This window comes from Eleutherodactylus coqui, chromosome 10 (genome assembly GCF_035609145.1).
Source record: "Eleutherodactylus coqui strain aEleCoq1 chromosome 10, aEleCoq1.hap1, whole genome shotgun sequence".
NCBI lineage: Eukaryota > Metazoa > Chordata > Amphibia > Anura > Eleutherodactylidae > Eleutherodactylus > Eleutherodactylus coqui.
In genome coordinates this window covers 61,261,152-61,279,583 of record NC_089846.1, presented here as the reverse complement: position 1 = coordinate 61,279,583, position 18,432 = coordinate 61,261,152, and the positions used below count along the sequence as shown (strand labels likewise).

At 41.9% G+C, this 18,432-nt stretch overlaps 1 protein-coding gene across 1 annotated transcript; it reads right to left on the bottom strand.

The window, feature by feature from the left end:
- Positions 1 to 2,473: 2,473 nt before the first annotated feature.
- On the bottom strand, positions 2,474 to 15,530 carry LOC136580523 (C5a anaphylatoxin chemotactic receptor 1-like). Its single transcript, XM_066581141.1, has 2 exons — positions 15,501 to 15,530; positions 2,474 to 7,395 (listed from the first exon to the last, which is right to left on the bottom strand). The coding sequence occupies exon 2, from the start codon at positions 7,347 to 7,349 to the stop codon at positions 6,303 to 6,305; it is 1,047 nt and encodes a 348-aa protein (XP_066437238.1). The 5' UTR covers positions 7,350 to 7,395; positions 15,501 to 15,530; the 3' UTR covers positions 2,474 to 6,302.
- Positions 15,531 to 18,432: the final 2,902 nt, after the last annotated feature.

Genomic DNA, 18,432 nt, shown 5'->3' with positions numbered 1-18,432 from the left:
CTTAAATTATTCTCACATTTTCCCTCTTTTGTATATACACATCATTACAGAACCAAGGTATATCCATCCAGGCTAATCATAGAAAAGGGGACTTTTATTCTTCACCATAAAAGGGCTAATCCCTAGTCTAGATTTTTATCTTCATCTCATTCCCCAGTATAGTTATCCTTAAGGGCTTATTTAAACGAGCATATGTCGGCCGTTATTTTCACGACCATCCGATATACGCTTCCATCTAAGCAGTTGCCCCCCCCCCCTCCTCCCATTCACCGCCTCTCTCTTAACCTGCAACGGGAGTGGGTGGGATGTGGATGGGGGTGAGACAGAGGGGGAGGAGCAGAGCTAAGCTCCCGCCCCCTCCCTGCTTCTTGCTCGTAGCCAGCAATGGGAGTGGGCGGGACAGAACGAAGCTTAGCAAATACCGGAGTGGAGGAGAGAGGTGGTGAGAGGGAGGGAAGGGGGGAACTGCTTAGATGGAAGCGTATATATATCGGCCGGCCGTGAAAACGCCAGCTGATATACACTCGTGTAAATAAGCTTTAAGATTGTGGAAATTTTTTGCACGTTTGGGGTGCATGTAATTGGTTGGTTATTAGATAAGCATCATCATATGAGCATCGTCTAGGGTTCACCACCCCGCTAAATGTCTAATGGGGCATTTACACTGGGCGATTATTGCTCAAAATTCATTCAAATGAACGAAATTGAGCAATAATCATCCAGTGTAAATGAAAATACCTAGTTTACTATTCATAGCATTCGTTATCGCTGACTTTCAATCAGCATAAAAAACCATAGAAGATGAAGCACTGAGTGATAAGCTCGTAATCCAGCGGCGAAGTCTGTCAGTTTACATGCTCTGCACGAGCATTAACGACCTTAGCGGTGACATCAGCACTCGTGCAGTCGTTTATCTGACTGTAGTCCCATGTAAAGTGGGGAACGGGGGGGGGGACTCTTTCTCCCCCCCCCCCCACTCCCCTTTTTAACCCCCTGCTTACCTCCAGCGCTCCCCGAATCTTTTCGCCCGAGTAGTCGGTTACTCGGAAAGCGCTGCTTGAGTGCAAAAACGCCCTAAACGAGTATGTTCGCTCATGTCTATTTACTATCTCTTTACATTAATTACAGGTGAAACCTCTTTCAATTATGGTTGACCTGCTTAACACTGGGTGTTGCATTATAAGTTTCCCATACAAATTTTATGTGGAAAGAGTGGGTCTACTGTACTTCTGCTTGTGATCTGGACGCAAGAGCAATTCAATATTTGGTTGACAAGAATTGGTTAAGGGTCAACCAAGTGTTTTCATACCATCTGGCTACTGGGAGAGTTTTCTTCCCGTTGTAATTTGCTGTATGGTGTGTTGGCCAGGTCTTTCAATTTGAACATATTAAGTGTAATGGCTATATAGGGTAGTTTTTTTAAGCTATGGCACTATGTATACATCTTCTGCAATTTTTAAGTTTCTCTGATTTATCGAAAGTTTTAACAATGATCTCACGATGCTTAACAATTGCAAAGTATTTTTCCAATTCTTCATTTAGAACACCATAGAGTCCCTCTACACTTAGGATTGTCCATGACACTATAACACAGCCTTCCCAGCATTCCTCAGGCTTTGGTGCTAAAACTTTTTTTCAATGGCTGGCATGTATCCAAGTATCTTTTCCTTCCAATTAGACTGAAGTGACAGTTGGCAATTGGATCTGGTATGGACCATCTAATCTCGGTTCTAAACGTTTTCTGACATGTCTTTTGAGGACAAGCTAGTCTCCTGGAAGCAAACTGTGTGACCCCTCTTTTGAGTCTGGATCTGGCATAGAGAAAAATACACATTTATGAGTGATAGTTAACTCCTGATGCAAAGCACTCTTGTCGGAGGTCAGGTACCCATGCTGGGCCTGGAGATGTTGGGGAAAATATAGGACTGTTACAGGGGCCCTACCAAACATAACATAGCTTCATGTTTCTGTTAGGTATGATTCTTACTGAGTGGAGGGCTAATGAAATGTGTTCCCCTGTAACTTGCTATGACTTCTGGTACACCATATGGACAAATTACTTCATTCAACCATTTTTTTTACAAGCCACACCTCCAGCTAAACTGAGAAGAGGTCTATGCAAACTAACACAAACTCCCACACACCTACCTTAGGTAGCTGTATGTAGTCAATCTGCTGTCACTGGAATGGGTGGCCTGGCCTTGTAGTAACAATGAGGATGTACTTTGGCAATTCTTCCTGGGTTTGTCGGGTGCAAGCCATGCGCCCCTGCACAAACCTAGTCAGAGCATTGTTGAACCCTGGGGAAATCCAAGCAGAGGACACTACACCACACATTACCTACTTTGACTAATGCATGGTCCTGGTGCCACTCTTCCTTTTCACCCATATGGGCTGGTTCCTGTAAAAGGTACAAAAAGATATCCACACCTAATTTAGTTGAGACCAGATGAATGTCTGATGTATCCAGTGGGACTATGGCTGCTGCATCTGCCTTTCGATTTCCCAAGGCCTCCAGGGTCATTTCCTTGGTATGAGCCTGGACCTTGATAACAGCTACCTGTTTGGGAAAAGCTAAAACCTGATGCAACAAGGATACTGACTCTGCATTCTGGATTGGTTTATCAATCAGGTATGCCTAATTATTTATCGATATATCAGAAAAGAAAAGTGAAACTGTCAGTTAATGTTTTCAAACCCTTCTGAAGCGTTTTATTAATTAGCTTTTATAGCAAAATTTTTCTAATAGTCAGGAGGTGATCACAAGCTGCTTCACCCACTCAACAACCAATCAAAATATAGCAAGCATTTCATAGCAAATCATAGTAAGTTATGGCTTTCTACATGTGCATGTATCCATAATTGCATATTCATGTATCTATAGCTACATAAGTGTAGAATAAAATATTTTACAAATTATACTTTTGGAAACAAAATACTCCTTGGAAAGGTCACATTTTGTTCACAAACATTAAAAAGTGTCGGGTTTACAGAATCACTTGGATATGCAAAACCTTTACAGAGTTATTCTATGTTAAAGTGATACATGTCAGATTTCCAAAATTTGGCCTGGTCATTAAGGCGCAAACAGGCTTCGTCACCAAGGGGTTAAATCACTCAGTGGATATCCCAGTGACCAATTCTACATATACATGGTGGTAGTTTGGCAGACGGGGACAAAGCCGCCTTAGTAATTGCAACTTTTTGCGTTTGATTCATTCATTTTTGTTACATGAAACAAATTCAAAAGCGTATTGTGTACACATATATTAATTACATACAGAAGACAAAAACATGGCCATGTCCTGTGCATATGGCAAACACACAGTATACTGTATATAGGTAATGACTAAGATATAGGCAATAGTCAATCCAGCATAACAAGCACCCAACAGTGATCTCATGTGTACAAGTGGTCTAATATGTATGATCGGCACACAGGTATCCTTACACGTTTTTTTTTTTTTGCTGCACACTGGTCACTGTAAGGCCATGTTCACACAGCGGATTTCACCACAGATTAGATACAGCAAAACCCACATCTAAAAGTATCTCCCTCATTTGAATGACAAGACGAATGGATTCTTTCCACTCATCAATTGGAAATTCATGTACAGAAAAATAACGAAGTAACATCACCTCTTCAAGTAGATTCCATGTTCGGAAATATATGTAGATTATTCCCATTGAACTGGACTAAATCTGCATGTGGATCCATGGAAGCTTCATGTACAAATCCATATAAAAAATCAGTGGCTTAGCCATGTTTTATGAGTAAAATCCGCATGTGTGAAGATAGTCTAAAACCTCCGAAAAGATACCGTTTCTCCTTGTGGAGATCCAGCTGGTAGAGAGACTTTAGAGCAATGCATCTTGGGCAAAAGCATGCAGATTAGCTCTCTTCCATAAGGAAGAAAACAGTCTTTCTAGTACCGCCTATAGTTGGTTACCCTGTAGGTCAACCCTTCAAAGAGCTTTCAAATAAGGATGAGCGAGTATAGATTCGGGGACCGCCACGGCTGCCAGGTGAGTCGCAGGGGAGAGCGGGCAGGAGAGAGGGAGATCTCCCCTCCGGTCCTCCCCGCAGCTCCCCGCCCCACGGTGGTCCCCGAATCTTTAGGGACGAGCCGGGAGATACTCGGCTAAGGCACATTACTCGAACGAGTAGTGCCTTAGCGAGTATACTCGCTCATCCTTACTTTTAAACATAACTTGTGATATAAGCCAAACCAGAGACAACCATGGGCTCAGTAGCTGCATCACATTTATTACCATGGTACGTGTCTGCATAGAAAAGTAGTAAATAGCCCCCCACTGCTCTATAGCATGCATAGCACTATGATATAATGATACTGTATATGATAGTAAAATATATTTACTAAGAGAGCAGCAGCTACAGTTCTAATTCTATACTTACTATAGTTGTATAGTTATATATGGAGCAATGGAGAAGCTATTTTGCACGATATGGTAGGATAGGATTTGGAGTTGTTTGAGGGGTGTATGCAAATACAGTGAGTGGCACAGAGGGGAGACAGTGGGTATATTTAACATTTAATTTGTGCTGGAAATGCCAAAATTCAGACTATTTTAAAAGTACAATGCACCTTACAGCTTTTTTCAAAAAGTGGGTGGAGCCATGTTTTAAGGGGTTTGACTGTACACCGCTTGTCACTTTTACCATAATCTATTCCAGAAAATGGTGCAGATTGTAGCAAAAACTGACTCCAGTTTTTCATCTGCACATGGGGGTACTGCTAGAGGAAACAAATATCTTAGACGTATTCCCTTCTCAGCATTTCATGGCAGAGATGAGATACCCGTGTCTGTTTCCTGTAACTCCCGTGCTATGGAAACAGTGTAAAGTGCTGTGCTACGCTGTTTACATAACTTTCCTTTACTTCAGTAGCAGTTACAGAAACAGCGTAAGGCTGCCACCTCAACTATTTTCATAAGACCTGCCGAAGTGGTCGGGAAACAGACTTGGGTTTCTCAGTTCAGCCATAAAACATTGAGATGTGAATACCCTTTAAGAGGCTTGCGCATCTTAATACATTTGTCACTGGTAGATGGGCACACAGTTTACTCACAGATTTGAAATCCACATACAGAAAAACGCCCAGTCTAAGGAAATGTGCCCCAATGTTTAAATCAGTGGTCTCTAACATGTGGCACTATACCTATTGTCAAACTACAACCAACAGCATGCCAAGAGTTGTAGTTTCACAACAGCTATACGAGACACATGTTGGAGATCACCACCCATATAGTATTGTTTACGCCAGAGCTGATAAACGTTAAGTGATCTGAGTCCCCAGGTGTAAATATAGGAAGTGCAAAGGTTGCATCCTTGAAACTAGAGAAACTTAAAAGGACGCTCTTCCCTATAGACTGAGACCAATGCAATGAATGATACGTGATACTTGGGGAATCTATATGTTGCATTAGGGCCAATAAGCTTCAATTTTCTCCCCGGGTTGTTTAATTAGTATATGATCTCCATTTCTATATACTGAATCTATATCAATGAAGACGTACAGTGTTTCCCCAAAATTAGAACCCTGTCTTATATTAATTTTTGCCCCAAAAGAGGCGCTAGGTCTTATTTTCAGGGATGTTTTACAATCTTCAGTCACCCACAGAAGATCACTTCCTGGTTATGGGATTCATAAATCCGGCCTCCAGGAAGTGATGGCTTTAAATGGTTCACTGTATTGATTAGCTGAGCAGCAGTCTAAGAACAAATCACAGCCATTGTGTTGTGGAGGCAGGATTTATGAATTGGATGAGCTGCGGCATTGATTGGCTAATTCATAAATTCCGCCTCCACAATGTGATTGCTGTGATTGGTTCTTCGACTGCTGCTCAGCCAATCAATGCAGCGCTCGATGAACCAATCACAGCCACCACATTGGTTAATCGCGCACTGCATTGCTTGACTGAGCAGCGTTTAAGAACCAATCAGAGCTATTGCTTCCTGGTGGTGGAATTTATGAATCCTGCAACCAGAAAGTAGTCTTCTGTGGGCAGCCGAGGACTGCAGGAAGCGTATCTGAGCTCTGGAGAGCAGCAGGAGAGACCTGAACTGAGCCTGCTAGGTAATACAGTATATTCCTTTTTTAATGTAATGCAGCAACAGCTTATTTTCGGGGTAAGGATTATATTTCAAGCCAAACCCAAAAATCCCCCAAAATCAGGGTAGGGCTTATTTTCGAGGAAGGTCTTATTTTCGAGGAAACAGGGTTTCTACTTTACTTAGCAAATAATGATTATGCACTGAAGATGTTTTTTATCTTATTTAACTATATAGGGGTCTCTGTGCTTTTTGATTCAGAGGTTAGATTTGACTTATTGGAGTCAGAGTGAATGATTTCTTCTTCTAAGACGTTCTTTAGAATGACCTTCAATGACCTTTTCAGTTTACTTTTGAAGTCTTTACCCATGAGCACATATATGATGGGATTGATACAACTATTCATGAACGCCAGGGCCATGAAAATGTTATGAATCTTAAATGTAGAGTCAAATAATGGTGAACTAACTACATTCATGGCTAAGATGGTTCCTGACACATGGTAAGGAAGCCAACACACAAAGAAGCCAATGATCACGACGATAGTTACTTTCATTGTCTTGGTGTTATGTGTAAATCGTGACTTCACCCTATGTGTCAGCATAGTGTAGCAAACAACGATGACCAAAAATGGGATGACAAACCCAAGTAGTAGACGACAAAGAGCAATTAAGTCTTCCACCATCTGTTTGTGACGTCCAAGAATCCTATAATCATATGAGCACGTTTCTATTCCATTGCATTCCCTGATGTTCCGAAAAATTAGGAACGGACTACTTAAGATGGTGGCCAGGATCCACATAAGCACACAAGCTACATATGCCTTTTGCAAACTTCTGTTGTTTTGGCACCATACAGGTTTCATCACGAGGGCACAGCGATCAATGCTGATCATAGTCAGGAGGAGAACGCTGGCATACATGTTTAATAAAAGAATGAAAGGCAAAAACTTGCAGGCGAAAAGGCCCAGGGGCCAGTATCCCAGGAATATAGCCATGATGCTAAATGGCGCAGAGAGACAACACAGGAGATCGGCCACTGCCAGATTTTGGAACCATATTGCGTTCACTGAGCGTTTCATTTTGAAGGCTGTAATCCACAACACCAAACCGTTGCCAGGAACACCAAACACAAATGTAAAGCTGCACTGGAATATAGCAACCCAATCAGTGATTGAAACTTGGCCAAACTTTGTTGGACATGTTCTAGCAGGTATTATAAAGCTATCGATATCATATTCTTCATAATCATAGCTATTATTAGAAATATTAATCATGATCTCCACGACCGATCAGGGAATTTCTGTTCTGTTCTGCAAGAACCTGTAAAATATAACAAAAAGTTGTCATCTTACTATCAAACATATGTGTGGAGTCGACTGCTGGTGAAGTGTAATGTGGGCAAATGTAAATTATAGTTATAATAGTCTTTTGACTAACAAAATGGAAGTAGCTTTGTGACTGCATACCTGTTGTCTAGCCCCCTATAAGAAACATATATGTGCTGGGAAGATTGCCACTCGGCTTCAAGGATACTTCCACAGGTGTGGGATGATTGAGCTGACTAGGTGTGGAGTTCTCCAGCCAATTGTCTGCAGCACATAAATGTCGATTGCTCTTACTAGATGGTTCTGGTAATTTATCTTTCTCCTCATTCCTCTCAGTACCCTTCTGTATGAGGTCATGTATGTTTTGCTTGGGTTGCTGCATGTATGAGGTTCTGGGTAGGATTCCCTTGTCTGTTGGTATGAACAGTGTCCTGTTCAGCTTGTATGCCGTATACCTTCTATGGCGAGCCAGGCCCCTAGGTCTCAGCGTGAGGCCATCCCTATTGGGACGATAGAACACTGGGTCTGGAGTAGATGATTTACTCTAAACGTAGACTAAACAGTCTAAAGATACTCCAGATTTATTACCCAGCATGAGTCACTGTGATAAATATGGTACATTTAAACTGTCTGCCTATGTTTCTACTGTCTAGCTTTAGATATTGGGACTTTTTTTTTTACTTAGACCAGCATTTCACAGGCCGGTATATGTGAAGCTTGCAAAAAAAAACCTCTGCCCAGCTACGAGCGGAAAGTGTGTTCAGAAGTATAAGTCTCCTAATGCATTTGTGTCATCTGAGCTAGTGTAGGTTTTTTCTACAATCTATGGCTGTTTCTGGTGTACATTATAGTTATGTTATGTTAACTTCAGGCGTGCTCTAAAAACGCACCTCTTCAGGGAGGCATACCGCATTCTCTAAACAAACTCCTCTATACGCTGCCTGATAACATGCTCCCTGACCTACTGACTGCAATCCCTGCTAGCTGTCATAAACTGCTCCTGCAGTCATACTGATCCTGCCGTCGCATAGCTAAATGTCTGACCATTGTCTGTGTATAGCATCCCTCACTCTCCACCTCACCATACCATGCACATCTCCAGCCCCTTCACCTTCTGTATCACCCCATTACTTGTAGTATGTAAACTCGTTGGAGCAGGACCTGCACCCCTATTGTTTTCATCAACTGATTACGATTGTAACCGTGGTTCTGTCATTTTTTGTACTTTTGTCTTTCTGTATTCCCCCTGTCTATGTAAACGCTGCAGCATATGTTAGCGCTATACAAATAAGGATTATTATTATGTTATGCCATGCCCCTAAAAACTGAGTTATTCCTACTTTTTTTTAAAAGTAGTGGGGTGAGGCAAAAATGTGTTTTTTGGATGCCAGAATTCTGGCATCCAGGGCATAATAGAATGGACCTAGTATTATTAAATCAGCACTTATGTGTCAGATTTTCAAGGACTAAAATCTTTGAAGTGTAAGGAGACTTAAATGGGTTATCTTCTTTGGACCACCTTAAGAGCCTCCTGATGATCAGCTGATTAAATGGTTTCCTATCACTCTGACCCACAGTGCTTAATGTATGCTGTGTAAGTATTTTGTAGCAAGTGTTCAATTACTCTAGCGCGCCACAACAAGAAAAATGAAGCATTACTCAGTTTCTATCAAAATCAGTTGTCTATATTTGTAACGCACAGACATACTGGGTCCTCCGGAGGCGCTGTTTGTAGCTGCTTTCTGTTACTTTATAGGTAAGGGGCCTGAGCCCGATTTAAAGTATATTCAATAAAGGCTGATTAGTTTCAGAAAGTTCTGCAAAGTTCCCATACATCTGAATAGGGATTGCAGATAACCATGAACTGTACATGCTGCAGACAAAAAGCATTTAGGCATCTTATATGAACTTCTCAGTTGCAGAAATTTGCCACGTGTGAACTTACCCTAAGGTATATGGTAATGGGATTTCTAAACCAGACGACCCCTTTAAAAAGTAACTGCACTTTTAATTCATGTTTTTTTTCATGTATGAACGATGTGAAAAATTTTGATTAGTGGGTCTAGGTGCCGAAACCCCGCTCTGAACACTGAATTGAAGAGGCTGCAGGGCTCACCCGAGTACTGTGGCATTTCAGATGTCACCGTTCCTTGTCGGCTCTTCTCAGCAGCTGAAGATGGATGCATAGATGTATGTAGAAGTCTACACATCTGTCGTCCGCTGTCGAGAAAAGCATTTGGGTGCGTGCTGCAGCCCCTTTATTGCAGTGATCAATGGGGGTCTCTCTTTTATGTATGTGAATAAAATACAAAAAAAGGGTTTGGTACAGTGTTAGGCAAGTAATCTTGTCGATATGACAGCTTTTAATGGCTAACAAAAATACATGATGTTATAGTGAGCTTTCGAAGCTACGCAGGGTTCTTCCTCAGGCTTAAATAGAATAGATCAGAAGAGGCATCTATGTATTCACACATACATACATATGTCAAAACACAGAGATGGTGTGATTAATTTGCACTTAAAACAACACCAGAACAGAATGAGTATACTTAGACCACTGATAGCAATGTGACAGTTTTATGGTCTCTGAATTTTTGTTAGAGGGTAACCAGGCCTGTGTGTTATCTCTGCTCCAGATATACCATATTCTCCACTGTTGCAAAAAGCCCCCTCCAAGGTTCATTCGGGTCCTGACAGTGTCAAGGTTGTTATAAATTTGTACTCCCAAATTCTTTTGCGACGTTGGAATTTAAAATTGCCTTTTAACCCCTTAGTGACGGCCCCATCGGGAAATTACGTCCTCAGTAAGTGGGCTTTAATCCTAGAGGACGTAGTATTATGCGTCCTTTTAGGATTAATGCCCACTTGCCTGAGGACGTGACAACTCCATGCTGTTGGTGCCCGCAGGTAGCCGACAGCATGGAGCTGTCATCCCGGGCTGCGGCAGCCTCCCCCCCCCCCCCCCCCCCCCCGGCATTGCGTTCAGCGCCAATCGCAATAAAGTAAATAAAACAGTGAAAAAAGTTAGATTCAGCTGCCCTGATGGATCGGATGCATCAGGGAAACTGAAAATACTCACCCGCCTTCTCCGCGCTGCCCCCGAAAATCTGGTCATCCTGGACCCGCCGACGACGTCATGCGCAGAAGCCCGGGAGCCCCCGGCGAATTAAAAAAAATCTCCTGGCTCCCGGCTCCTGAAGGTAGCTGGGAACCAGGAGATGTTACCGAGGACCGCGGTGAGTCGTCCCCGGGGCCCGCGATCGCCACTATCCATTGGATAGCGGCGATCATGAAAAACTTTTAAAAAGTTTTTTAAAAAAGTAAGTTTCACCTCCCCTCATGGATCCGATCCAGGAGGGTAGGTGAAAATACTCACCTTAGGTCCGCCGATGTCCCCGGGACCCCAAGTCCCCGTCAATCATCGGGCGCGTGCACAGAGGGGCTCAAGCCTTGGGAAATTATAAATCCCTCTGCTCCTGCCTGCCATGTGTAGCCAGGAGCAGGGAGATTTTACCGGGGACATGATCACTGTTATCCTATGGATAACAGTGATCATTTCAAGTTAAAAAAAAAGTGTAAAAAGTAAAAAAAAAGTTTTAAAAAGTAGAAAAAAAGTTTTAAAAGCTTGTGTCTCATCACCCCCCACGGATCATATCCGTGAGGGAGGATGAAATGACGTACTTAAAGCCCACGGATTTATCCGCGGACCATACCCCAGCTTCTGCGCACGCACCCGTCGCCAAAATGGCAGGCACAGCGCAAAAGCCGTGGATTGCCAGGGTAATTTAAAATCTCCCTGCTCCTGGCTACAAAATGTAGCCGAGAGCCTGGAGATTTCATGGGGGGCCACTGTGAGCGGTTCCTGATCACGTGTTGGCCGTTGTCCAAAGGATAATGGCGATCATGTAAAAGTTTAAAAAAAAGGTGAAGGTTCATCTCCCCTCACCCATGCGATCGGTGAGATGAGCTGAAACCTTTTACCGGAGGCCTTCATGTCTGCACCCCGACGTGATCTTCCTCTGTCAACTTTCCTGGATTCTGCACATGCGACCGCCGGCAAAACACCGGACACATGCGCAGAAGTCGGGGGAGCCCAGGAAATTTAAAATATCCTTGCTCCCAGTGACCAACGGTCACCGAGAGCCTGGAGCAGTGACCTTGTTGAGCGGTCGCCAGTCACGTAATAAAAAGGTAGCGATCTACCTTTGGCTGGTCCCACATGACTGGATAGGAATTACGGATTCCACATGTGTCTGATCCGCGGTAATACGCAGATCAATCGCATTGGATTGCACAATTCCGCTCACATTAGTGGGTCGGAATTGCGTAATCCACTCGCAGAAAAGAGAACACAGCAGGTTCTATTTTACCGTGGATATCCGCAACATAGAGTCCATTGTGCTTCATGGTCACGGATATACCCGCAGCCCATATGCAACTACCTTGTATACGGGCTGCAGGTACCCGTGTCATCGCTAAGCGACGGTGTGGGAAATGCAAACAAAAAAAAATGTACTGTGCATGACCGCCTGTGTGAGTAGGCAGTTATGCGCAGTACATTACATGGCCGTACGCAGGGTCACGGCCGGCTCACTGCTGGGATCTGCTGTGGGCCTCCGCAAGCAGATACCACCTGTAATGCGCAATTTACAAGAAGCCCCGGGAACGCTCGCCTTCCTGCAGTTCCAGGAGCACCTTGTTGAGCATATTCTGTGTGAGACCGCCGCACCTCATCAAGCTTATGGAGACTCACAGAGCGCTACTTTTTACACCCATAGCCGCTACTGAGGTCATGAAATACCCCCAAAAATCATGAGAGGAGGGGTGATACACGGTACCCATCCCAAACAGCCTCCGTAATTACCCCTGTCTTTGGAAATACTACACAGTTCACATTATTACTTTTATCTTAGATTTGGAGAATACCAAAAGGGGCGCGGGGCGGGGGGGGAGGAGGATTTTTTTAACGTGTCAATTTTTATTCCGTACAAGTGGGCAATGGGGCCTGGAATGTATTCAGTTCTGCCCTGCAATCCAACAGGTGTTCCCTCCATTACAGGCCTTGCCACGTGTCCTTTAAGTAGATTAGGGCCACAAGGGGTATGTTTTTCAACACAGGACAAACGGCGGTATCCATTTTGGGGTGAAGGTCTTCATTCCTATGTACACTGTACAAAAAAAAACGTTTTTAAATGGACAAAAATGCGAAAAAAATAAAAATCGTAATTTTTTTCTTCTGCTTGCCTTAGATTCATTCAAATACTGTGGGGTCAAAATAGGCAATACACCCCTAGATGAATTCATTAACCCCTTCACGACCAAGGACGTACCGGTACGTCCTGTGGCCGCGGGGTATGTATGAAAAGAGGTTGCGAAGCACGGCCCCCCCCCCCCCCCCCCGCGCGGTGAGATCGGGGGAGCCGTGCAGGTGTCATGGCAGCCGGGGGCCTAATGAAAGGCCCCAGGGCTGCCTTAACAGACTGCCTATAAAGTGATCCCCGTGGGGTGGCTTGATAAACTGCCTGTCAAAAAGCAGTATGACGTAATGCTATAGCATTACGTCATACTGCAGGAGCGATCAAAGCATCGCATCTTAAAGTCCCCGAGGGGGACTTCAAAGTAATGTAAAAAAAAATCAATAGTTTTTTTTAATTGAAAAAAAAAAAAGTTGTAAAACTTTAAATCACCCGCCTTTTGCCACATCTATTATTAAAAAAACTAAATAAATTAAAAATATGTATTTGGTATCGCCGCTTCCGTAAAATTTTGAACTATCAAAGTAGCGCATTATTTTTCCCGCACGGTGAACGTCCGGAAAAAAAAAATGAACGCCAGAAATGCACTTTTTTAGTTACCCTGCCTCCCAGAAAAAACGCAATAAAAAGCGATCAAAAAGTTGGATGCATTCCATATTGGTACTATCAGAAATTACAGGACATCCCGCAAAAAATGAGACCTTCCTCAACTACATCGACGGAAAAATAAAAAAGTTATCGCGCACACAAAATGACGGCAGAAAATAATTGAAAAAAATTAAATGACTTTGAAAAAAAAAGGAGTATAGTAAAAAAAACTATACAAGTTTGGTATCGTAGTAATCGTACCGACCCATAGAATAAACTTATCATATCATTTTTGTTGCCGTTTGTGCGCCGTAGACACAAGACGCACTAAAAGATGGCGAAATGTCGTGGTTTTTTTTTCATTTTACTCCACTTAGAATTTTTTAAACGTTTTTCAGTACATTATATGGTACTTTAAATAGCACCATTGAAAAATACAACTCGTCCCGCAAAAAACAAGCCCTCATACAGCGACGTCGATGGATAAATAAAGGAATTAAGATTTTTTTAAAGGGGGGAGGAAAAAACGAAAATGGAAAAAGAAAAATAGCCGCGTCATTAAGGGGTTAAGGGTTCTAGTTTTTAAAATGGGGTCATTTGTGGGGGCTCTTTATCATTTTAGATGCTCAATGGCTCAACAAGTGGGCAAATGGAGCCTGGAATTAATTCAGCTGTACTCTGAAATCCAACGGGTGCTTCTTCCATTATAGGCCTAGCCATGTGTCCTTTAAGTAGATTAGGGCAACAAGGGGTATGTTTCTGAACATGGGACAAACAGGGGTATCCATTTTGGGGTGAAAGTCTTCATTCCTATGTGTGTTATACGAAAAAAAAACAGTTTTTAAATTGATACAACTGCCAGAAAAATGAAAATTGTAATAGTTTCCTTTTGCTTTGCTTGAATTCATTCAAAAACTGTGGCATCAAAATAGGTAGTACACCCCTAGATAAACTTGTTATGGGGTCTAGTTTTCAAAATGGGGTCATTTGAGGGGTATCTCTTTGGTTTTGGCTGCTCAACAGCTCTACAAAGGTGCTATGGGGCCTAAAACGCCTTCAAGCAAAATTTATGTTCTGAAAGACACTGACTGCTCCTTTCATTTTAGGCCCCGTTGTGCATCCAGACATAAGATTAGGGCCACAATGGGTATATTTCTGAACACAGGAGAAACAGGGGTATCCATTTTGGGGTGTAAATCCTCATTTTCAAGGGCACTATAGGAAAAAAATATGTCTTTAAAATGACATCTTTGCAAAAATATGAAATTTTATTTTTTCTCCTCTAATTTGAATTAATTCCTGAAAAAAAAACGGTGGGGTCAAAATACTCATGACTCCCCTCAGTGAATACATTAAGGGGTGTAGTTTTTAAAATGGGGTCATTTGGGGGGGGGGGGGGTCTATCATTCTGACACTCATGAGCCTTTGCAAACTTGGCTTGGTGCAGGAAAACAAAGTGTTCCTCAAAATGCTGAAAAGTAATGTTTAAATTTGTAAGTCATCTAAATAGTAAAAAAAAAAAACAAGCTTTTCAAATGAGCATTCAGAATAAAGTAAACAGATGGAAAGATATATCTTATCAAAAATTTTTGATATTTGAGATATTACAGTTGAAAATGTGAAAAAAATGACAATTTTTTCCAAATTTTTTCCAATATTGGCACTTTTAATAACCTTTGAGACTGTCCGGACCGGAATAAACCTCAGAAGCGGCTTCTTGCATCAGTGGAGAATATGATAAATCTGGAGCAGAGGTAACACACAGACCTGGTTACCCTCTAACAAAAATTCAGAGACTATAAAACTGTCATATTGCTATCAGTGGTCTAATTAAGTATTTACTCCTATACTCATTCTGTTCTGGTGTTGTTTTAAGTGCAAATTAATCACACCATGTCTGTGCCTTGATAGAGATAGATAGATATTCCATTTAAACCTGAGGAAGAACCCTGTGTAGCTTCGACTGATCGCTGTAACATCATGCATTTTTGCTAGCCATTAAAAGGTATCATATCTACAAGATTACTTGGGTTCTCTTACTGAGAGCAATCCCATTTTGAATACAGAACTGATGCTAAAGAACTGCCAAGAAATTGGTACCAAGGTACAATGTGCTGAGTAGGTTATTGTGCATATATGTATTAATATGAAACTTCTCCCTGACTGGTTCAATGATGACAGTGCAGTGCTGTGGAGTATGCTAGCGTTCTATACCTACAGGAATAGATGGATGAATATGAAGAGTTGTCTTACTTACCCAGAGCAAAGCTGTCAGGTTCCTCGTGACTTCTGACTGATAATTGTACAATTTTGTTCTCGCTTTTATGAAGAAAACTTGTGGTTGATGTTGTTCCAGATAATATAATTTTATTTGCGCAATTAGAAAAAGATGTTGTGCAGTTATCTTTCTGCCTCCATGGAAAATCTGATCTGCATCTATGTTTTCAAGTAAAAGAGATATTCTTAACCCCTTAGTGATGCATCCTATTTTGGACTGAAAGACACAATGATTTTTGGGGGAATTTCATTTCTCCTTTACAACAACAATACCTTTTTTTTACTTTTTCCATTGCTGGAACTGTGTGAGGGTTTGTTTTTTTTTGCGTGACAAGCTGTAGTATTTATTGGTACCATTTCGGGGTACAGTTAGCTTTTTTGATTACTTTTATTGCATTTTATTGGAGGTGAAATGAACAAAAAAGCATTTTGCCCAGTTTTTTTTTTTGTTTTTTTTTATCTGCAGGGGACTTGAACCTGCTATGCTGTGATGACACTGATTATATATACATTGCAGTACTTCTGTACTGCTGTGCATTATCCCTAACCATAGCAATCACAGGCCATGGCAGACCTGATTACATAGTGGAGGGCCGATGACATCCCAAAGGGACAGCCCTCCCTTTGTGAACCTTTTACATGCTGTAATCAACATTGATCCCGGTATGTAAAGGGTTAATAGTGGGGATCGCATTTTCACTGTCTGTTGCAGCAGGAGGCGAGCTGTCTGTCACAGTCAGCTCTTGCTGCAGATTGCGCAGGCTGAGCTTCTGAGCCTACGCCATCCATAGGATGTAAATATACACCCATTCACATGAACTGCTTCCCGCCCAGGGCATACATTTACACACTGAGATGGGAAGGGGGTAAAGTATAACTAAACTTTTTAAAAACTTTTGACATATCATAGTGAGATGGTTTGATTGGTAAAGATAGGAGTATTGAGATCCCACCGATCGCTAAAACGAACAGACAGAAGCACTCAGCTGAGCACTGTGCCCATTCATTTAGTGATTAGTGTGGGTCTCAGCACTTGGTTGCCTATCGATCAAAACTTCTAACGTGTCATCATGATATTTCATGAGTTTTTAAAAAGTTTAGTTACTCGTTAAAGGTGTATCCACTATTGTCAGCATTTTTATTGCCATCATTGTATCTACTGTAACAAGTAACAAGTGAATGTTTTTAATTGAGTCTTATTGCACAGCTGTGTTTTTTTTTGTGTTTACAGCTTCTATGCCGACCTTTGTGTATCCATGGTAACAGACTACAAACTCTGTTTAGTCTAATCCTGCAGTCTTGGATGGGCAGTGGTAGCACAGATGTCCAACATGTATGTAGTATTCTTTTGTAATAATTTATCCAGAAATAAATTTAATTTATAAGGATACATTCAAACCCAGCATATTCTAGTGCAAATCCACACCAAAATCTACGTCAAAACCCACAGCATTTGTGCAGTTTTTCATGTAGATCCACAGCTAATTTCACCATTTCAAAAAGGGGTGAAGTCTGTTGCGGATCCACATCAAAATATGGGTAAAAATCTACACCAGTAGTGTAGTGCGGAATTGAACACGGCTTTTGGTGAGAATTCACACTAATTCCGCTATGTGTGAACGTACTCTTACACTAATTTATCATATCGGCTAGTTACTACATCAATTCATTTACTCATCAATACCATTTATATAATTAAAAATTATAACTTAAATATAAATGAAGATTAAAAACAATATACGTCAGACATTTAAAAATTCATATTAAATTAGTAAGTCTCCAAAACTGCTCAGAAATGTGCTTCCAAAATAAAGTAAACCAGTGGAAATATATATCTGATAAAGATCATAACAATATTTATGTACCTATTTGACATTCATAAATCGCATCGGTCTACTTTTACCACCTAAATAACGTACGATATGTGATGAAACCTTTACAGACTTAATTCTCTTTTAAAGTGGCACATGCCAGATTTCCAAAATTTGGCTTGGTCATTAAGGCATAAGCAGACTTGGTCTTAATGTGGTTGAAGGATTTGTAGGATGAAGACAATCCTTTTTGAAAAATCGCAAATAAGATTACATAGAGCGATTGAAATAAACATCCTTTCATGTAATGCTCAGATGCACCAGATCTGTCAGAATGGCACACAGAGGGGACCCCGCTCTATGATGTCCATATGCCCTAATAAACTATGTCTTTGTGAAACAACCCCTTTATAATCTAAAACAGCTTCAGTAGATATATTTAAAAGCTTGGAAGCAAATTCTAATATCACAAAAGCACTGAATGGCCTTCATGGCTCGGTCAGGCGAGCGTGTGTTTTTTTTGTGCGCGCACAATGCACGCTTCTAAAATAACCAATGACTTCCTATAGAAGCATTCATATGCGTGGAATTAACAGCGCACACCTAAAAAAGATAGGACATAACTGCACTTTTTGCAGGAGTTTCCCTTGACTCCCATGGGAGCAAGAGTTAATGGAAACTCCTGCGCACAGAACAGATTCCCCGCTGCTTACAACGTGGCATTAAAAAGGTGCTTCTGACCAGAAACACCTTTTAAATGCCCTGCTGTTAACCCCCTTAGTCCCCGCGGGGATGAGAGGACTCCCTCGGTGTTCAGTGATGAGGGGACTGCAGCAGGGACAAAAGAATCCCCTGCCACAGCTGTGGCAGAGGACCACTATGCTATTCCATTGCTTTCAATGGGGCTGGTGCTGCTGCCACCCCATTGAAAGCAATGGGATGAAGGCAACCCCTGCAGATATTTTCAGGAAAGGGCTTGAAATACAAGCCCTTCCCTGAAAATAACCCCTAGCTGCTGGAAAAAAATAAAATACATCACCGAGCAGTGCTGGCGGGGGTCCGGGGCGTCTTCTCCCTGGCTCCCCTGCACTCTTCTGATTA

Excerpts from the sequence above, each read along its gene's own strand:
- LOC136580523 (XM_066581141.1), bottom strand. The coding sequence starts at position 7,349 with ATGATTAATATTTCTAATAATAGCTATGATTATGAAGAATATGATATC.